The following is a 22,352-nucleotide window of genomic DNA, read 5'->3' as shown; positions in this document are numbered from 1 at the left end:
CAATTTTTAAACTACAAGTGACATATTCTGCTCATGGCCACTCCAGAAGAAAATTACAGGACATTTCCACAAAGATCTGCAGAACTTGCTCTCGTTTACTGTCATTTTAAATGAAGAGCAGTGTAGCCTTTAGTGCTTACGAATTGAGACCACTTTTTCATTACAAAGCAAACACACACGTTTACAGAGAGGCAAGGGATTACTCCATCTTCCATCTCTTGTGCACTCTGCTGCAGGCTCCCCTTCCAAGCTGTAACCCCTCTCACAGAAATATGCTATTGTACTGCCGACTGTATTGTTTTCATAAATTGCCTTCCCATTCAGCAAGGAAACTGGAACTTTGCATCTGGTCTCTGCAAAGGAAGAGCTCTCATTAATTCAGCTTGATATTAGAGCTGGAGTTCCAACAATTCCTGAATTACTCACAAAGTATGTTTAAAGTAACAACCACAGACTAATAAATCATGAAGAGCATTGAGGGAGAGCTCAGTAGCCCTGGGAAGCAAATATAGCCCAGCTAGGGAAGGAGCTCCTCCCAGTGATGAAGAAAAGCCACAGCTGCATGTTTTTCAGGTCAGCAAAATGTGGCAGTGCTGGGGAGGAGAGAACACATTTATTACTTCATACTGGGGCAGAACATGGAAATGGTTCGTTCTTGCCATTGAGAGACACCCCAGAAACTTGCAGCCCTTTGCACCTTCCTTTTCAGCTGACTAGAAATACCAGATAAGATGCAGGATGGGTTTGGTGCAAGATGCCAACACTTAACTAATTGCTCCCCTGAAGATTCTTAGCTGTGTTTCTGAAGCCAGCAGGCAGACAGTCCAAGCTGGGTTACCACTGCTACACAAGAGACTGTCCTGCATCCCATTTTCCATTTTATTTTACTAGGTGGTCTGTGTAATGGTCTGAAGATTAAACTATCAGACACACAGGCAAGAGGAAGAGAGGAACTGGTGAAGTGTCTGTGCTCAACCTTGTTCAAGATGGTCTTCTTGACATCTGTTCAGCACTGCCAGTGTGTGACTTTTCTTAGGTGCCTGGCTAGGTACTACAGACCTCCTCTCTGATGCAGATGTCCCCTATCAACTTTCCAGGTTGCTACTATAAGGTCTGCAAAGCATTACACCACTGTAGTGCACAGTGATCTGTGTATTGTGTGGTTGCCCAACACTGCATCTGATGATCCCTATCCCTCACGCAGTTTTCATGGCTCTGGTGACAGGAACCTAACACCTGCCTTGAGTGGAAGATCATTATCTGTCTTACTTTGATGAAGCTATCACAGCATGCTGGACCTCTCTGAATCTGTGTGCATGGCTGGGTGTGGAGACATTGGCATGTCAGCTCCATGTAAGAATGTCAGGAGCAACTATGAAAAGAAGCAGGACGCTGGGTCTAGAGTCTAGCTTGGGAGACCTGAGGTATATGCAGCAAGGACAAGAACAGCTTGAAAGGAAGTGCAATGGGCAAGAAATGAACTAGTGTGTTTCTAAGAGGAAAAGAAAAGCGTGAAGCTCAGACTTTGTATTTTCATGGCAAAGAGGCCAGGTATGGAGAATACTCGTACTTAAAGGTTAATGATACTGCAATTTAGTAAGCTTCTATACGCTTTATATTTTGGACAGAGTCATCCAACAATACTGACTATCTGTTCAAACTTGGGGTCTTAAGTTTTTGTTCTGTTTTTGTGTTGACAGCCTTGCTTCCACCCACTACTGCCCAATCCATATGACACAGACAGTTCTTGCTCGGCACTCATTCTGCTTTGTGACGTGAGTAACAGGACCAACTGAGGCAGCACCTCAAAGCAGTGATTTGCAAAATGGTACATATCGTGCATTCATGGTGTTTGTTCATGTGAAGAGTGTGGAGATTAAAGGCTGAGCTGTTGATACTGTCCTTGGGTCCCAAAGTTCAGAAAAAGAATATAGACTTAATTGACTACGGAAGGCTGCTGGGAGAAAAGTCACTTGTCCTCACAGTCCATCATCTTTTGTTAGGGGTTTGATTTTCTGAGATGGTAAGTAACCTCTTCTTAAGTTTGTTAAAGTGCAGATTAAAACTTTAGGAAAAATGATGTCTAAGCTCTTTCTGGCTTGGTAACAGGCAGTGCTCCTTGTGACACATTTCATTTTTCAGGCACCATTTTTAATGCACATTACAGAACTGTTTCCCAAAAGCAGCTCAATGCCTGGATCATATGATACGCATGCATAAGTGAGGAGCTATTGCTTATCCCAGATCGGAATCTGCCAGGCCATGAAACCAAACAGTTACCTTCACACAATGGCAAGGGTTTACTCCAGCTCCCATTGGCAAGACATGTGATATTCTGGGGTCCAACAAGATGGTATCCAGAGTTGCACACAAAGGTTACATTACTTCTGTATGTGCTTCCTGTAGAAATGACCTCTGCTTTTTCTATTGAGGGATGCAGCCCACAAGTAATTCCTAGGAGAGGAGAAAACATTTTGGTTTTATACAGACAATGAAGGCCATTCTGTCTATGTGTTACACACTGTCTGACAGCTCTGTTCACACACTGAATTAATGGAAAGATGGGAAGAAAGAAGCTGTGAAATATTATACGGAGAACGGTTATACAATGCTTTGCCTGTCCTCTCTCCCAGAGTTCAGGCTGCAGGTACCTGAGAGAGAATGGGCCCAAACATATCTGGTGGTGTTGTAAGCTATGAGGTGTGTTTAATCAGAGCGATCCAGAATATTTCTTCTGAGCAGGCCAGAGGGTACATCTGCAGCCTCCTTTGCTCCCTGTACAGTAGAAGGTGATCTCAAGATGTCCCCAAGAAAAATGACCATAGTTAAGAAGGATCTTGCCCCCTGTCCCACACTTACTGTGGAGACCAGGCAAATTGGTCAAAGGTGAGAGAGAAGAATACAAGAAGTAGGACTATGACATCACCATGAGAAGATGGGAAATGATTTACTGGTAGAGACTATAAAATCTTAGCATTTTATTTATAAGCTGTATGAAGTAAGTTATAAATCCTTCTTTCTATGCTCCCACAATTAATCACCTTCTCCTGCACAGTGAGCCAAGATTTGATCCTAGGGAGCAGAGTCTTGATCTCCAGACATACAGAGCGGCCAGGATGTATTAGCCTTGGCAAGGCAGAGATGAGCCATCCCAGCACATGATGTCCAAGGCCCTGCACACCACAATGCAAGGCAAATCAAATACAGCAGGCCACACTCCTCCCCTACTGACCTGAGCACAACTCTAAGCTTGTGTCATTTTAATGTGCCAAAAGGAGCTCCCTTCAGATCAGAGAGGAACTGCCAGTGAGAACTTCTCTGCTGGCTTTTCCTCTGGCTCCTCCTGTTACAGCCCTCCAGCTGGAGGGGGAGACTGGGAGGAAGCCAGCAAAAACACTCTCTCAGTTTGTTCCCCTGCTCTCTTGGAAAACTGCCACCATGTTGCTCTGCTTGCTACTTACGCATGCATGAAGGGGCGGAGGGGCTCCACTTCTTGTCAACGTGGCAAATCCTTCGGCTTGGTCCCTGCAGCTCAAATCCAGGGTCACAGCTGTAAAAAACCTCACTGCCGAACAGGAACTCCTCTACCTGAACAGATCCATTTTCTATCATGTCTGGGGGTCCACATGATACTCCTATAACGTAAAGAATATGTTGCAGTCAGACATAATGCATATGGCCTGTCCTGTCCACAGATCCTCCACAGGTTTTACTCTGAGAAACAAGGGAAGAACACAGCGTTTATTTGGGCATTCCCAGATATTTGCCCCTAAGTAGCAGAACAGTATCATGCTTGGCGCTTTCAGTTCCTGCTAAAAGACAAAATCTGTTGCAGCTGTGCTGGCAGGAGCCTCAGAAAATTCCACTGTTGCCACTTACAGCCAACAGCTGAAGTCCATGTATGTAGTCATACAGACAACTCCTATTTTGGCACTGCAGTCAGTAGGCATCAGACATCTTGCAGAAGTGAAGTACCTTTGAGAATGAGTATCCACAGAGTTAACATTCAAGGATGCTAAGTACCTGTGATTCCTGGCAACTAATGTGTTCAGAGGCCCTCAGTAACCCCAGAAATCATGACCTCAGGTGTCAGAACTATTTAAACTTGGAAGCTGTCTGCACAGCTTTCTTAGGGATACAGAAGCAAGGCAGAATGGCATAGTGATTTCCTTTACACTATTACTGGCACACACCAGCAATTCTGCAACTCTTCCAGGCTGTTATCAGTGGTACTTACCAAAAATTTTCAGGCAAATGCAGACAGTATGAGTTATAAAACAAAATGAATATTAGTGTTTTCTGTTGTGTAAAATCACCCTTGACCAACATTAAGTAATAAATTCAGATGGAACATACTTCTGCACACTGGCACTGTGCCACTCCAAAGCTTGTCTTCTCGGCAAGTCCGTTCTGCATCACCCTGTGAAAAAGAAGAAAACTCTTGAAGAACAACTTTACTTAGTCAACTTGTTTCTTGCATCAACTCTAGTATCCAGCAAGGCCAGGACGTTTTCCCACCATGTGCAACCCACATAAAGAGATAGTTAAATGCCATGGAGCAAGTCTACTAGCAGAATTTAGGGCAGAACTCCTTCCTGCAAAGTGATGGGTATTACTTATAAACCAAAAATTTGTGGGGCCAAGTAGTCAGTTATCTTGCCCTTCTCCCTGGAGTATCCCCTTTCTTGTCAGTTTTACCATTCTTGTTCCCAGGAATGTGTTACAACAACAAATTTTCTCCTTCCAGGACTCACTCATAGAAAATCTAACTAGTATTTTTCTCAACAACAGTGTTTTATAAATTTAATGTGCTGATTTTGTCCACATCCCAAACATTCATTCTTTAAATTTGCTTATAAATAATGTTATTTCTTTCTTACGTACAGGCTTTATAGCCAGTCTAATAACCCAGGATTTATTTCTTATTTTGTTCCAATACATGGAGAACAACATATAAATTTGTCCCTTGAAGTAATGTACTTTCATTACAAAGCAAACCCATTGACAAGGACAGCTGTTTGACATGAGTGTTGTATGGCATCACACCCAGCACACCTCGCTTCCTGAAGGAAAAAAAGGCCTTCTCTTCAACAGCAGGGAGACAGATTGACGCTAGGGGGCGAAGCTGGAATACAAAGCTTAGAAGGACTTTTTACCGTATGAAAGCACTGGCTTATGACCTACAAAAATTACTTGAAACAGCAATGCTACTTATCTGTCTAAATACCAACTCACCCCTCCATCCCCAGTGATATTACATATGTGGCAACATAATGCAAATTAAATCTATTGTTACCTAAGCATTCTCTATTTACACGCATGAAGTTTTTAATTTATTATTGGTGTTATGACAGTACAAAGGAAGCACAATCCTGCATTCTGCTCGATACTCACAAAACACAGCGTTAAAAGCCAGCCTCTGCCCTGGAGACACCTCACCACCTCATGCCTCTGGACATGACTGCCCTACTCTGCCATCACCTGGGATCGTGGAGGCCATGCTGTGACTCAGCAACATACTTTCATTTCTGAATTCACTACAGCTTTTGAAAACACACCTGAATTGGCTTGCCTGAGTCCTGATAATGGTACAGCAGTGCTGCTCCAGAGCTCAGGTGGGGATAAGAGCGCAATGCTCATAATAAAAACAATTGTCAGAAAATAACTTTGTTCCTTTCTCCATCAGGGAATAAAGCTGCTATTGAACAAACTGGAATCCCTTTGTCTTACTAAAACAAGAGATACCACTTTCATACCATCTAGCAATGTCATAGAACTGAGGGCAGCGGAGTTTATCAGGAGCTTTGAGTCTGAAAGGCACAATGCAGCAGACATAATGCTAGAGACATTATGAAATCAAGGGAAGAATGCAGACTAACTCTGACCAGAAAACCAGTTCAAGAGAGCAATACCTGAGAAATTAACTCTTCCATGATTTATGCTCACAAGTATATATAATGCTGTATTTGCAGAGGGCTGAAACAACCTTCTGTTAAAAAGAACAAACCAACACTGAAAGGTATCTGCTGAACATGTATCTCTGAACAGGATGCTTATATTTGCTTCAATTATACCCTTAAGTCATTCAAAGACTATCCCAGACATAGCAGGAGCATTCTACAGACAATAACACCACCACCGGCAGATATCCAACTTCTGTGGCAGTTAAGGGAATATATCAGTATGGACCAGACATAATACATTCTCACATTTATCACACAAGAACTGAAAATGACAACTAAAGGTTTAAAGTGGTGATTTGAGCTTGCTTACTTGTAATTCATAGCCAGAATCACATTTATAAAGAATCACGTCTTTGTAATTGTATTTAGTGCCAACCACAAATCCATGCTTTGGAGTCTCTGGGGTCCCACAGGACACAGGAATGCAGATGTCATCAGAAAATGGTGGCACCCAAACGCCACTCTCCTGAAAAATAAATATAATTAAAAGTGTGAAGGCACCACTTTATATGCTTAATTCATATCTAAATGAAAAAGTTAGGAAAATCATAGTAGAAGCACCCAATGGCTGTGGGGGTACAGATGTGGTTAATGTAGTATTGTCTGTGTAATCCTTAATAAAACTCAGTAATTTAAAGTAACACTTTTAAGATGTCAACATAGACTGGAGCTCACCTTTGGCAGAATTGTTCAGCTTAGACTTAAAAGACAGAAGGAACAAAAAGTAAATGGGTAAACAGAAGCTTGGAAAAGCAAGTTCACTTGTACAAAGTCACCTAATAGCTCAGGGAACACATCAGGATTAGAATGAAAACTATAGCTTCCTGATTCTACGTTCTGTACTTCTCTCCTGGCTGAATGTCTAAGACCATGACTAAGTGCTTCAGCTGCCTTCCCAGGCTCTCTAAGGGAAGTCCAGTATCTGAAGAGATGCTCATCAAACACACCTACTCCTACTTCCACAGATATTTGAAACAGCAAAATAAGGAGAAAACCTTTCCTTATGAAGTGCTGATTCTGCAGAAACATGCATGCCTAGCTTTTTTCATATGAGCAGACTTACTGACTAAATTTAAAGAGTCCATTAACAAGCTTAAGTCAATGTTGTCCACAGCTAATGTGACAAGAGGTTACTAGAAGAACTGATGAGGATGTTTGCTCTTCAACATACAAAGGATTCAAGTTTCTGCTGCTTGGCAGTGGATTAAAATGTGTGCTGCCTGTTATTCTGGGGAAAAAGATAGGTGTTATTCTCTGCACACCATCTTCAAAACACAGCAGAAATCTTTGACATAATTTTTTAAAATCTGGGACATATTTCCCTGAAATGTGAGAAAAGGAATGCTTTTCTAAAGGACAGCATTATTTTTCAATGCAAGAAGAAATCAGTAATTTCTAGTTCTGAAAATCTATGCATGGAAAACTAATTGCTCTTACTGGGCAACAAGGAAGCATATTACATATTGCAGGACATACTTTAAGTCTTTTTGTTGTGTGCAATTAAGGGCTAAGAGCTAACGAGGGCATGAGGAGGACTCTTGAATTCAGTGAAGCTGGCAAAATAAAACAGAGCAAATAACACTATACCTTGCATGTAGATGTGCTTGCTCCCACCAGAGTATAGCCTTCTACACATGACAAAGTGATGTTTGTGTTCACAATGAAGTTGTCCCCAGGTACAATTACATGGGTGATATTTCCCGGGAGTGGACACTTTCTGGGGCAACAGGAAATAATTTGAGGAGACCACTGTCCATCTTCCTGGCAAATGCATACATCCACCTCTGTCACCATTGTGTAGCCTTCCAGGCATCTGCAACACAGCATGAAGTCCTGACCACAGAGACACAGCTGGGGATGAGCTAACCCATAAATTCTGAATTCAGGCAGTAATTTTTCAGCATTAGTTGTTCATAAGCACACCTTAGGATTTCTCTGTTATTTCAAGGCAACCCTGTAAGAAGCATGCCTGGACTGAGCTTATCCTGTTGCAAGAGCTGGAAGCTTCAGACTTCATCTCCAGTTGCTTCATGCTGCTGCAGCACCATAATGGAAAGTGAGTTGATGGCTTTAGTGCTTGGAGTGTACTGAATGCTTTAGTGCAGTTCCTGCACTGCCCTTCCCTTTGCAAGGAGGGCTTTTGGTTAGGTAAACAGTGTGTGAGTGCCAAGCAGTTCTAAAGATGATCTCACTTTCTTCCAAGAACAAACCAAGCCTTAGGCTGACCACAGGCCATTTGCTTAGACACTTAAGGCTGATTCATTCTGTTCCACATGGTGCTTCACCAAGAGCAACTCAACTGGCTTGCACAAGTGGGTTCACTTGTAGAAAGGCAGACACAAGCACCCCCTTCACCTTGTTAAAGATGCATGGAAATGACTGATATTGTTAAATAAATCCACATGCCATCTCCCAGTTCTGTCCCATACCAATATTTGCTTTTACTGCCAAAACCCCATCTCCTCTTCTGCCAAGGAATTCCTCACCTTGGAGAAAGAGATCTGCAGTGTGCACACTTCAGGAAATTAACAAAACCCCCCTTCTCTCATACTGGACAAAGGAGTAACTTCACATCAGCAACGCCTGCTGACAGTGCAGTGTTGCAGTACAGAAAATGGGACAAGAGGGAGATCAGCCTTTCTGTATTACAACAGGCACCTGAAGCAGAAGGAAGACAAAAGTGGGATGCCAAAACGGGAGAAAAATTGCACACTCCACTGACTGTTACTGCCACCTGCTAAGAAAACCTGAATGTCCAGACCAGTGTTTCAGAGGAGGAGGAGAGGAACACAAAGGGGAATGGGAAACTAAAGGTGGTGGAGGAGTGCAGCCCAACAGGCTGAAATACCTTGCTGGAGTTCTGACAGTAGTCCAAATAATATTTTATATGTGCATGGGAACATGGGCTTTGTTAATCTGAGCACATGATAGGGCATAACTTTTCTTCCAGGTCTTTTAAAAACTTGCACTAACTGAGGGTGCATAAACCTTCTATCTTCATACCTTCCATCTTCATTCCTTCAGAGCTTTTATGGAAACAGAATGGCAGCAGCATTCTTACCTGTACTGGACTTTGCTCCCATAGGTGTAACTATTGCCAAGAACCTCTGCATTTGGGACAGAAGGTGGTGGGCCACAGCTTAACAGCTCACAGCTTGGGTATGGCTTCTTCCAGACACCAGTCTCCACACAAGTCAGTTCTGGACTCCCCCGCATGACAAAACCTGTCAAGCAGGTGTAGATGATGGTGTTCTCATCTGCAGAGCTGCTCCCGTTGATAAATGTGTTGGGGATGATGGGTGGAGAGCCACAGGAAATCTGCCCGCAGCGAGGAAACCCGGAACTCCACTTGCCAGCAGCCTCACAGGTGACTTCAGAAGGCCCTAGCAGTTTGAAGCCCTCCAGGCATTGAAACTGAGCACTCTTCCCACAGCTGAAATCTGTACCAAGAACGAACCCATTCTGAATCTGTGGTGTGGGACACAGACAGGGTAGGCAAGATGGGAGGCTTCCACTCCAGGAACCATTGGACAAACATTGCCGTAAAGGATTGCCATGCAGCTCATAACCAGGGAAGCACACATACTGGGCAAATTCCCCATAGGTAAAGCCTGAGCCATTCAGAAAGCCATGGGAGATGTCCTCAGGAGGTCCACAAATAACTGGCTCACAGTGTGGAGCTTCTGAATCCCAGGTACCATCACTCTGACAGGTAAGCATAGACACTCCTTGCAGGCTGTATCCTTCGTTGCAGTGATAGTGCACTTCTTTCTTAAAGCCAAAATCTGAGCCACTAGCTCTCCCATTGGGAAGGGGCAGGGGCACAGGGCAGGTTACAGCTTTGCAAACTGGAGCAATTCCACTCCAGCTTCCATTTGCAAGGCAGACCCTACTCCTGTCCCCATCTAACACAAAACCTTCATTGCAGCTGTACTCTGTATGTCTCTGGAATGTGTACTCCTCTCCAGTCACCTGACCATTCTCCAAGACTGATGGTGGGCTGCAGGAAACAGGAATGCAAAGAGGTTCACTGCCACCCCATTCCTGGTTCTCTTGGCACCTCCTCTCTGTGGGGCCATTTAACTGGTATCCAGGATTACACTCGTAATAGACGACACTCCCATACGTGTAGTTTTCCCCTCTTATGTTTCCATTCATAAGCTGGGTAGGTGAGTTGCATGTTACTGCTTTGCAGTATGGAGCAGTGTTACTCCACTGCCGACTTGGCAAACATAGTCGTGTGTCGGAGCCAACAAGTGTGAAGCCTGGCTTACAGGTGTACTGCACTGCGCTACCGAGCGTGTTCTCAGTGAAATGTAAAAAACCATTCTCTGGGGGTGACAACAAGGTGCACTCTATTGAAACGCAGGTGGGGGCAGTGCCATTCCAAGCCCCATCTTCTTGGCAAGCTAGAACAGGGTTTCCCAGCAGCTCGTAGCCAGAGTAACATGTGTATAAAATGATAGTTCCAAATAAGAAAGTTGTGAGCTGCATTGCACTGTCTTCCTTCAGTGAACTTCTGAAGTCTTTCAAATTGTCAGCCAGTAACATATGCGAAAGGGAGGGACTCTCTGTAACACTCTCCTGGTCAGAACGTCTTTCCCCATGTCTCACCTGCACGTACTCCCCAAAGTCAATGTGAGGAGGCAGGCCACAGTCTGTTGGGAGGCAGGCTGGTGTGGAGCTAGACCAGCCTGATTCTTCACAGGTCTGCATGGCAAGGCCAGACAGCTGGAAGCCTGGCACACAGCTATAAATTACCATAGCCCCATAGCTATAATCTGCACCCTCCACAAAGCCATTCTCGATGGGCTGAGGGGGCTGGCAATTTATGGCTTTGCAGGAGGGAACCTCTGTACTCCACTCTCCTGTCTCTAGGCATCTCAGCGTTTCCTCCCCTTGCAGCTGGAAACCTCTGTCACAGGAGTACCTAACAGTCTGCCCATAATGGAAGTTTGTGAATGAGTATTTGCCATTGAGGATCTTCTTAGGCCTTGGGCATTGAATAGGTTTGCAAGCTGGCCTTCCTCCAAGCCACTGGCCATCTTCTCCACAGAGGATAGTCGTGTTTCCCACCAGTTCGAAGCCTGGTTTACATGTATAGAGGGCTGTGCTAAGGAAGGTGAGGCCCTGCACATCAACAATGCCATTCTGAATTTCTTCCGGTTGGGGGCACTCCACAGGAATGCATTCTGGCAAAGGCAAGCTCCATGAGCCATCAGCCTGGCATCTGATGGTAGACTCGCCCTTCAGCAAAAACCCATCTACACAGATGTATTTCACAGTGCTACCAAAATGAAGCGACGAAGTCAAGGGGTCACCAAATGGGATGTATGGAGGTGCAGGACACTGTACAACCTTGCAGAAAGGAAAGGAATCATTCCACTGTTGGGAGGGCAAGCATTTCAGTACAGAGGAGCCATGCAAAACATAACCCTCCTTGCAGGAGAACTGTACAACACCGACTTGGTAAGTCACTTCCCTCAAGACCAGCTGGTTTTTTGCCAAGGGTGGTTCTGGACATTTTGTTGGCACACACTTTGGGCTTTGTTTTTTGCTCCATTTCCCAGACTTCTGACATGTCCAAGAAACATCTCCAATCAGTTCATAGCCTTCATCACAGAAAAACTCAACTTTGGAGCCCATATCAAAAGTTTCTCCCTTAGAGTAGCCATGCTGGATGGGTGGTGGTTTTCCACAGCTGAGGGGAACACAGTAAGGAGGTGATTCACTGTACCATTGCCGATTGGCTTGGCAGATAAACACTGAGCTCCCTGTCATCTGGTAGCCAGACTCACACTGATAATTTGCCTGATTCTCGAAGAAGCGTCCCGTTGTTTCCTGCAAAACAGATAAGATGGGGACATGTCTGAAATGAAGATGCATGATTGGGGCAACAGGAGGCTGATTTAATTTCTTGTGTTCTCTAGGTCTAGCTTCTAGCTGAATCCCAGACAGCAGTGAAGGCTGTCTGCGAAGGAATGAATGCAAATAACTGACATAAAATGTCTTGCCTCAAATGATGCACTCTGCTGTCAGAAAATCTGAGAGCACCATCAAAAGAAAACAGAAAATTCAAGGCTTAAAAGGTAAAAGCTAGAAAACATTTCTTCTGCCTTCCGCCTGCTCGACCCATGAGGCCAAAAGATGTGTAGACAGGAAGACAGAAAAGAAATGGGTCAGGAGAAGCTGCCATGCAATGGCCTGTTGTGATTCTTTAGCTTACAGATGTATGCAAGGCTGGAGCACTCAGATGTACTACTACTAGGAGACATTTATAATTGCCACATATACAGCTGCAGGGTCTTGAGCAGGCAGCTGAGAAGCACCTCAAAGTTGCAGGCTGAGCTCTGACTGAGGTACTCAAAAATGTCTCTAACTGGAAAGAATATCTGGAGGAGTGACCCTACCTAAGGAAGACAACACAGAGTGATATGCATTAATTAGAGGATGTATCTGTGTGGGAGTCTGAACAGAAATTGTTGCTATTACTGCTGGAAGCCCATGTATGAACTGGGATGCAACCCCCCCCCCCCCCGTTTTTAGCAAATGCAGATTCCCTGGTGGCTAGATTTAAGGAAGGAGGGGGGATGTTCAGAAGAAAAATGCTTTACAAATTCAAAGGGATATCTTTACAATAGTGGTTTTGATCTTCCTTATCACAATATTACCCTTGTGCATCAAAGCACAACACAAGTTAAGTAGTTGTTACAGGTTTGGGCTGCTACAAGGGGATTTTTAACTTAAGGAGTTGTTGCAATGTAATTTGATAAGGAAAGGGAAGTTCTGACTTCAGTAAAGAAGTGTGCTTGCATCAAAAGGACAGAAATTATCTCAAGGTGATTCACCTATTGCAAATCAGTTTTTTTTTCATAGCAGTGAAAAGAGCAAGGCTTGTCAACTGGCAACAGTACTTCAAATATCTCCAGATGGCACTGGAAAGCCACCCATGGACCAAAAAAATGAAGAGTAAGACATTAAGGGAAATCAACTGATTGTCATATGGCATCTTGAATCTCCTAACTGAAAACCCACTTTAAGATAGGAAATCCCATGGAAGTGTCCATGTTTTTCAGACACGATTCTGCTGCAAATCCACCCATTTTTCCCTTTGCTTATTCCATTCAGTCACGTGCTTCCTCAATTTTAACAAGAGAGCAAAACAGAAGAAAGAAAACCCCAACAGCGGCAATTGTGAAGACATATTCAGTTTGCTATGGTACCAGGCAGATGAGAAAACTCACTCTGTACCTTAAGAAAGCCATTCGCAAGCTGCGGTGGTTCTCCACAAGACACTGGGTGGCATGTAGGCAAACTGCCACTCCAGTTGCCAGTGGCCTCACAGGTCCGCTTCTTCTCTCCCTTGATGTAGAACCCCTTGTTGCAGCTGTAAGCCACCACTGCTCCAAAGCTGTAGTTGGCTCCACTGGCATAGCCATTGCTAATCTGGGGAGGCTCTCCACAGCGAACGGGGATGCACTGGATGCTCAAAGGAGAAGGATTCCACTGGCCCCCTCGAAGACACTCGATCCTGGCTGAAGTGTTCAGAACAAAGCCTTCCATGCACTTGAAGCTCACGATGGAGCCAGCTGCAAACCTGGCTTTACTAATGGACTCCAGGATGCTGTATGAGACGGTGGATGGCTTTTCACAGAAATCAGCTATGCAGTGGGGCATCTCCCTGCCCTCTGGAGGCACCCACTTCCCTTCTGCATTGCAAAGCAGCTGAGAGTTATCAGCCAGGCTGTAGCCATCCAAGCAGAAGTAATAAGCTATATCACCAAAGAGGCGGTGGCCACTCTCTGGTGATGCGTTTTCCACGTGGGGTGGCTCATCACAGGATACTGCCAGGCACTGCTGGTGGTTCACACTCCACTTGCCGCTGGCTAAGCACTCTATGGTTGCAGGGCCAACTAATGTGTAACTGTGGATAAGGAAACCACATAGGAAGTCAAAAAGACAAGCATTGTCAAATGCTACCTACAGTTTCCTGAAGCCCCTGCAGTACCAGCTTACTTGCTAGCACACTGGAAGAATAGGGTTCTTTACAAAAGCTATGATCAACTTCAAAAGGAAAATCTTAAAACCTACATGTCCACGGGTGAAGTCTGACAAGGAGGGATATCCTAGCACACCTTGTGTATATTGCTTCTCTCTCATCTGTCCAACCGATTACCACCTCTGAACTTCCATTTTGGTTGAAACTACTACAACAAACCTAGTATTGTCCTGCGACAATCCACACAATCCTTAAAGAAACAATCCCAGCGAGAAATTCTTCTCCTTTAGCTGAACTGAATGGAGAAGAAAGAGATGAAAAGCCCATAAAGGCCTTTTGGGTTCCTGTATCAGCCTTATCAATCTATTTTCACACTTGCAAGCAATGAGAAACTTAGTGAGTTCCCAGAGATGCTTTTGCCAATAATGCACATGATAATTTTGTAACAACTTCTCCTAAAAAAACACTGTAAAAATTGTTATAAAAGCCAATTAAAAAATTAATGCTGAGTAGAAAAAAATATCATCTTTTACAATGAAATTCTACCACGTGATTACTGTTGGTGTAGTTGTATTTATCTAATCTGTCTCTGGGATGCTGTGACAGGCATTACTCCATGCTGCTCATCACTCCACTTAAAACCCTGCTGCTTAAACATCAAACAGTATAGTCACAGTACCTGTGACTATCTTCTTCCTCAGTTTTGAGATCTCCATGGTGTGCTCTCACAAAAAGCAAAGAAACAATAACTACTGCAAAGTTCCCAGTGACTCCTTCCAGCTGTAGGCTGGAAACCGGTTGTTCAGATTTTGATGGAAACATCTGTAAAAGTGCTTTGTTTTGTTTGCAGTATTTGTTTTCAAAGCCTCATGACTGGACTCCAGAAAAAGAGCCTATTATGTGCCACTGTTTAATATGATCCACTCTATTCATTGTCAGAGACAGCTGTGACCCTCTTTAAATGCTGCTGTCCTATCCCGTTCTAAACGCTTGCACAGGGAAGAGAAGCAGCTTTTTAAATCATAATACAGTCAAGAAGACAGAATAAGGATGCTTTGCTTCAATTATGTTTTAAGTAATATTGCAAAGCCAGTTTATAAGAAAAATGCAATCGATCTTTTTACATCACGAAGGAGCAGAAAATCCTCCAGTCACTTAGGGCCTGACCTGGCAAAAGCTCTACATATGTGCTCTGCCTTTTAGACAGAACAGTTTCAAGTAATTCAATGGGACTGCTCACAGGCTGTAAAGATAAGTTTGTGCAAATGTTCTTGCAGGATCAGAATCCAGCATTACCTTCATGCTTGACATTATCAAAATAGAGCTTCATCTTTGATGAAATACAGTCTGAAAAGGTCACTAAGCTGAGTAGATGGAAATAAAAGAAAAACAATGCACCCCAATAAACGAGGAGTCAAGAGTTTTACGGAAGCAGAATTTAGAACACTGGAACGGACAGTTCTCAAAATACACCAAACAGCTTTCTTATAGCCCGAAAAGACATAGGGAATTCTTTACGATCAGAGCATTGAGTTTACAACAGGAGTTCTAGTTCTGTAGTAACTCCAAGGGAGAGGGCTTCCAATTGAATTGGTCTATCATTCCCCATGACTCCTCTCCGTTCTCCTCCAGAGTGTATTCAGCTGCCATGAAACTACTTTAAGAAATGCCTATGTGTCCCATACTAACTTGACAGCCCACAAAAAAATCTCCATCACATTTAATTTCCAGGGAGTTAAGACAGAAGCAGTAAAAATGAATTAGTGTGCAGTTATAAAGTACTTGTGAAGCAGTGCACCAGTTTTACTCATCCTATTAGTCCAGTAGTGCTGATCTACATACCCTTCCTTACAGGTGTAAGAGACTGTGTTTCCGAAAGTAAAGTTATTTCCATTGATGACTGCATCTTTGATGGCAGGAGGGGATCCACAAGAGACAATGTTGCAAGCTGGAGGTGTGCTGTTCCAGTTCGCTGAAGATGCACAGACAAGTACAGAAGGTCCCTGAAGGCTGAGACACAAAGATCATTATTAAGGCTGCCATTTCAGTCCAGGTGAGGAACAGAGAGGGAAGGAGGTGCTTTGTTTCTCACTGACTTCCTGGCCCCAACCAAACCAAGGGGACTCTCTCACTGACTTCAGTAGAGGCCAGAATCTCACCCTCTGTTCATGAAAAACCACTGCTGATGCTGTCAAAAAAGCTGGTCTTCCAATTATTTTGAAGAGAGAGTTGGTGGAATTCACGTGGGGTCTCAATGCACTGTGCAGACACACACAAAACTTCTGCTGTAGCTTTGCCCATCTTTAAGCCACAAAAGAAAGTCATGGGGCGTTTATTTAAGCTTAAAGATTTACTTGTATGCCATCAACACCATGCCAATCTTGGGACTTGCAACTAGGCCTTGGTCTGAGACCTGATTCACTCATGGACTTAAAAACTGTCTTCACTCAGAAAACTGAAGGAAATGCTCCAGTTCAGGTTTGTTTACAAAAAGACATTCAGTTCTTCAGGAGATAAAAGATTTTGCTTGAGTGAATGGCCACATACATTTGAAGTTGATGGTATTTTTTGTTTCCTTAGCTGATGAAACAGCAATGCATTGGTACAAAAGGTGTGACTCAGTGGTCTAAACAGAGGTATTCAACACCACCCTGAGATGCCCTGGGTGAAGCCCCTGGCCTCCAGCTGCTATGTCAGTTGGCTATGGATTCCCGGTATGTCCCATGTCATATCTGAGAGCTCTACATAGGTCTGTCTGATTCCCTACAATTTAGTCTCAAATAGTTACTAGAACCCCGTGTTTAGTTGACTGAAATGAGCTCAGGCGCTAATGGAAGAGAACAACAGTGACCTGTAAAGCCCTTACAGATAAGGCACAGGCCCTTATCAGGGCAGTGGGCTCTGCCTACCTGTGGCAATATGTTTAAGACAAAAAGCACATAAGAGGTGCTTGAAGGAAGAGACTGGGTCCACACTTAGGTTCAGAAATAATGTGTAAGAGGGACACTGTTTGGGAGGGCTTCCCCTGGAGTGGCAACCACAGGAGAGAGGACGTCTCTCACCAAGCTACGCTAGACAGGTAAAGGGAAAGGGTCACAAGGGATGTGGTATTTGCTGCATATATGTCCAAAAAACTCATTGACATTGGTAAAAACACTGCCTGGTTTAGTCGGGTATAGGTTAAGCCCACACTGTGGATCTACGACTTAACACTACATTGGACTGCAGCTGAGGTATCTATTTGTATTAACATGATTAAAACATTCACCAAATAAACACACCTCACCTACCTGCCTGCATCTGGACAAGGAATGCTTGCAGCAGGAAAATACAGAAAAAATTCAGACCTGAACAGGCCCATATGAGATCACTTATGTGAGAGTAAATCTGCTAGAGGTACAAGCAGATATCAGGAGAGGCAGAAACTTGCACTTAAAGCCACATCCTTGGATATAGCATTACTGTATTAATTTTTAATTGCGGCATATTAAAAATGTGTTTCCAATATAATTGCTTACATACGTAAAACAGAATAAAAGCCTAGAATAAATAACTACCACAAAGAGTTCAAGAAGTAAATTAGTAACTTCCAGAAGGTTCTTTTACCAAAGGCATTGTAAAACCACAGCAAAAATAATACTGGGTATGCACTAAAGCTGTAGGGGTACGATAATATTTAAAGGCAAATGATAACTATTTTTCTGAATATTCAAAACAAGTCTTTGAGCTTGATAGTAAAATGAAAGCATTGCATATATATGTACATTAAAGGTCATTAAGACATGTATAGCAAACACTGAATAACCTTCTTGAAGTGCTCCAATTTAGGATCGAATACAGAACATACCTTTCAAGATATAAAGAAGTCTTTTAAAATTATATTTTAGTATTTTATCTTTCTGAGCAATGATCTCAGCTTTGCCTCTTTCAGAAATATGTTAGACCTTCTAGCAAGCATTCTGCCTGCATTTGGCTCAGGAATGTTTGTGCATTTACCTGTATCCATTGTCACAGGTGTATGATACAGTGGAAAGGTAGGTTGTGCCAGTGAGTGTGTATTTTCCATTGCTGATATCCTGTGGGCTAGGGCAAGTCACCATTTCACAGGAGGGAGGAGGATGATTCCAAATGCCACTAGCAAGGCACAGAATTTCCTTTTCACCCACTAAGTTGTATCCATCATTGCATCTGTGTTAGAAGAAAGAAGTGCTATCAAACACAGAGCCTTTTATGCACAACGTAATCAGCCATCCTTTTTCCCCTCTTCATCCACACCTGCCTACAGCATCTTTCTCTGCAGGACATAGAGAGGTAGTACTGGGGTAGACATTCTGCTCTGCTAGTGAGTAGCCACAGCTATAACCAAATGTCTTTCCATTCCTTTAATCCCATCTTGCTCCTCTCCTTCATTTCAACCACTCTCTCAATTCAGCCATACTCTCATTTGTTGCCAGATTCTCAATCCATTAGTAATATAGCACTTCAAACATATTGAATTCCTACCTGTACACCACCTTATTGTGGTATGTAAAATTTGAGCCCAAAATGGCACTGTTCTCTGGAATAACTGGATCACCACAGGATATAGCTTTAAAAAGACAGGATCACAAGAGAGGTTGATACAACACAAATAAAAGAGAACAGAAAATTAGGATTTGCTTTTTTTTCTCTGGATAGATTTGAAGAGGTGTAAAGCCCTATATAACACGTGGTTCTTGGCTAAGCTGTAACTGACATTTAGGGCTCTTTATCTGACTTCACCTGACTGAGAAATTGGACTAACTGGAAAGAGGTAGTTGGAACTGTTCTACAAATCTCATGCTTGACTGTCAAGAGGACTCCATAGCCACGTCTCCCTATGAACAAAGTAATTGGTTTTTTTGACATTGTCTTTGTCATCCCTTCATTTTACCCTGTTGTTTTACCTCATTAGTTATGGTTTTCTAAAGAAACAATTTCTGCAATTATACCATGTATATGTACATGCACCAGCTTGTCCTCTCTCGTTGCTTTTTATCCACTGAAACACAGTTAATGACCTTTAAGACATTAAGTTCCCACAACTTCCTTGAAAACGGGAGGCTGAGTGGAGAAGAAAGACACTTTTAATGCTTGCATTAAAATGAGATGTGTCTAGCCTTTGACACTTTGGAGAATCTGCACAAGAAAGTACTGCTATGAATATGACAACTGCTGGAAAAGCTCCAACTGGTGCTTACATCTCTTAAGACAAAAGACACTTCAACAGAGATGCAGGTCTGCTAGGACAGGGTTTCATTAGCTGCTGTAGTCTCTAAAGGCTCTACATTATTACTTTCCCCCTTCCATCTCTCTAACAGTACACATTACAATATGTATTCTCCCCAGGAACCACACCTTCACAATATGGTACTGGGTGGCTCCATTGTCCAGACTCCATGCATATAAGCTTCGCCATTCCTGTCAGCTGAAACCCTTCTTCACAGGAAAATGTTACTTCACTGCCAACACTGTAAGTTTCCCCATATAAATGACCGTGCTCTGGATTTCCTGGATTACGGCACTTCACTGGTTCTGAGGAAGAAGAGAGAAACTATCAATAACATAACTAAGTACCAGGTTTTATAAACAAGTTGCAGGAGATATCCTTGGGAATTTTCTGAACGTAGGAAGGCAGAGCACGTGGAAAACACTCATAAGTAGTTTACAGCCTTACCAGCTTTTCTCTGTTCTGTATTTAAATGACAGGCACTGAAGACTCACACAAGCAAGCTACTCTTGATATGGAAGAGCCCTCTGTGACTGAGCTTGCATTCACTGTCAGAAGTGAACACATCTGGCAGTCATTTTTACCTCTGCGAGGGAAAGACCATTCCAGCCTGTCCAGCCCTGAACATGAAATCGGCTCAGCTACCTTTTATCCCAGCCTATGCCACTGTCTTATCTTCATGCAAAGTTACCTTGCTTTATGTTTTCACAGGCAGCTCAAGTCCTACTCAGATGCCTGTATTCAAATATTTCTTCACTGCACAGCTCTGCTCTGAGAAGTGACACATTGTGGCATGCGGTCTTCCCAGGTCTTCAGCACTTGTGCTTCATGTGCAAGAGGATTTTGCATGTGTGTATGTCTTGGAGCAGAATCCCAATGACAGCTGTCTCCACAGGGAGAAGTGAGTTCTCAAGAAACAAAAGGCGACACTTCATCACAGCCTCATTCAGGCCAACATGACCTGGTGATGAAAGCATGCCTGCTCTGTCCCTCCCTAGGTATCAATTACAGGCAACTGTCTTGCACAGTGGGAGGCAGGATACTGGGCTATACAGAACCTTGGAAAGGCTAGCCTGATGTTTTTCTTTCCCATACCTGCACATTTTTTACCATCTCCTGTGTAAGGAGGGATGCAAGTGCAAACATAGGATCCATTTGTGTTAAGACAAGATGCATGCTCATCGCAGTCTGATCCAACAGCGCATTCATCAACATCTACAAAAAAGAAACAAAAAAAGTGTCTCGAGGGTGTTATTTGTAATAAGCATCTGCTTTAAATTTCTGTCTCACTAACTGTCAAGAGGAATCGTTTTAATTATTATAATTAAAAATCACTCTTACTTAAATCACATTTTTGATGCATTAGTAAAAATATTTAAATTAATATTTATGCTTTCCATATAATTTACTATACAGTATTGTGAGACGTGAGAAAATCAGAGACAAATCCTATGAACCTTCAGTCAATGCTTCCACAAAAAGTATCTAGTTTCCAAGTAGTAAAAGAACAGACATCATAACTCATGTGCTGTTACTACTACTTTGGACAGACACTTTGAGGGAGGACTTCTGCATTAAACACTTGCTCTGGAAATCCTCTATATCCCAAACTTCCCACCTGTAAGACAGGAAAACTTAGCCAATAGGGGAAACACTCTGAACATAAAACATGATTAGAGCCCCATCTTTGCTGACGAGAATTACATTAGACTAGGAATGAGAAGTGTCTGCAATTGCCAGAAAAGTTAGAAGTTCAAAATATACTAGTTATTATAATTAACTATTTATATGACAGTAGTGCCTAGAAATGCCAGTCACTGGTTTATGCTCCATGTGGCTTAGTACTGTACAGCAAAAACAATCCCTCACTCCAGAATACTTTGTATCAGCTTCCAAATCCTGACCTTACAGAAGTGTTCTTGGTATGTAAACAATGAGTCATAAATTGCAAAGGGTCAATTTCAAAGTATCTAATTGAAAAATGCTGGCATCAGGGATTATTCTTTATATAAACCAGACTGTTAGAGATAGAACAGTTCTTCATTTAAAAGCCCCACTACAGGACAGCTGTTGAACTAGGCATACCATGCAGACATGTTGGTTTAAAAAGCAACAAAATTTACTGAATTGGTGTGTTTACTCTTCACTGCTGAATGAGTCTGGCCAGCATAAAAAGAATCCAACAATGTTCTGAAAAGAAAAGGAGTTTCTTTCTGACAGGCAGAATGAAAACTGCACATTAATCAAAACAGTTGCCAATTACACAAGCAACAGGAAAATGCAAAGTGCTACCACAGCAGAACTGGAATGACTGCTCCTCCTGTAATGTCTTGTAAGGCAAGGAAGAGTGGAAGGAAACCGTGAATCAGATCTGTAACAGAGCAAAAGGAATGCCCCAGAGCATTGGTGTACCACGCTTTGTTAGCACCTGCCTGGAGCATGAATCAGAAACGTAAAGGGTGGGTCAGGGTGCCAAAGCCACTCTTGTTTTTATTTTCCCCTTAGTCTACTCTGCTTTATGAGAGACAAGAAAAGCTGGAAGTTGGGGCACAGGGCTTTTCCTTCTCCACATCATGCTTCCTACTGCACAGATGTCAAATATTTGGACAGCCTTGCAGCATCTGCTCTGAGCCTGCTCATCTTTAGGCCTTGGTATAAAGTGCAAAGGAGAAAAGCAAAGAGAGGAATAACAGACTGGATGGTCTGCTTGGAGGTTTTGAAGAAGCCCTCGTAGACTGGATGATATGAAACCAGATGGATCCTAATCCAAAGTGAATTTTCACAGAACTAAAAGACTGTTGGCTTTTCTTTTGCTCACCTTGACTGAAAAAATTATGTGCTATACCTACATAAAACTAAGAGTCAAATCAAACACAAATCTTGCCAGGTTGCTACCCTGCAACACCCATGTTAGCCATGACTAAGCAGCAATCCAAGTACAACTAGCTAGTGGATTCCAGCAGGGATCTGCTGCAGACATGGCCCTGTACAATGCTGGTCCGTCTCACCTTTCAGCTCCTGCAGCTGCATCTTGTACATCAGACCCAGCTGACCAGGAAGTAAGTTATGATGTGGCAACTATGTGAACTATGTCCCTAAGTGCACTCCCAGCCCTCTCAGTGCTGCAGCTCCTTGCTAACAG

At 43.1% G+C, this 22,352-nt stretch overlaps 1 protein-coding gene across 1 annotated transcript in view; it reads right to left on the bottom strand.

The window, feature by feature from the left end:
• Positions 1 to 22,352, bottom strand: part of SVEP1 (sushi, von Willebrand factor type A, EGF and pentraxin domain containing 1) — a gene marked incomplete at its 5' end in the record, with an annotated part of 125,722 nt that overhangs the window by 13,860 nt on the left and 89,510 nt on the right. Inside the window, 11 exons of the mRNA XM_010578179.1 lie at positions 180 to 353; positions 4,357 to 4,420; positions 6,274 to 6,429; positions 7,551 to 7,776; positions 9,025 to 11,804; positions 13,215 to 13,887; positions 15,805 to 15,972; positions 17,959 to 18,150; positions 18,466 to 18,550; positions 19,339 to 19,515; positions 20,306 to 20,425. Of these exons, the coding sequence (XP_010576481.1) occupies positions 180 to 353; positions 4,357 to 4,420; positions 6,274 to 6,429; positions 7,551 to 7,776; positions 9,025 to 11,804; positions 13,215 to 13,887; positions 15,805 to 15,972; positions 17,959 to 18,150; positions 18,466 to 18,550; positions 19,339 to 19,515; positions 20,306 to 20,425 (4,815 nt within the window). The remainder of the gene's footprint in view (positions 1 to 179; positions 354 to 4,356; positions 4,421 to 6,273; positions 6,430 to 7,550; positions 7,777 to 9,024; positions 11,805 to 13,214; positions 13,888 to 15,804; positions 15,973 to 17,958; positions 18,151 to 18,465; positions 18,551 to 19,338; positions 19,516 to 20,305; positions 20,426 to 22,352) is intronic.

The sequence above is a fragment of the Haliaeetus leucocephalus genome, unplaced genomic scaffold, assembly GCF_000737465.1.
Source record: "Haliaeetus leucocephalus isolate CR32 unplaced genomic scaffold, Haliaeetus_leucocephalus-4.0 Scaffold605, whole genome shotgun sequence".
NCBI classification, from domain to species: Eukaryota; Metazoa; Chordata; class Aves; order Accipitriformes; family Accipitridae; genus Haliaeetus; species Haliaeetus leucocephalus.
The sequence above is the reverse complement of the archived record's forward strand: the minus strand, read 5'-3'. Positions and strand labels throughout refer to the sequence as shown.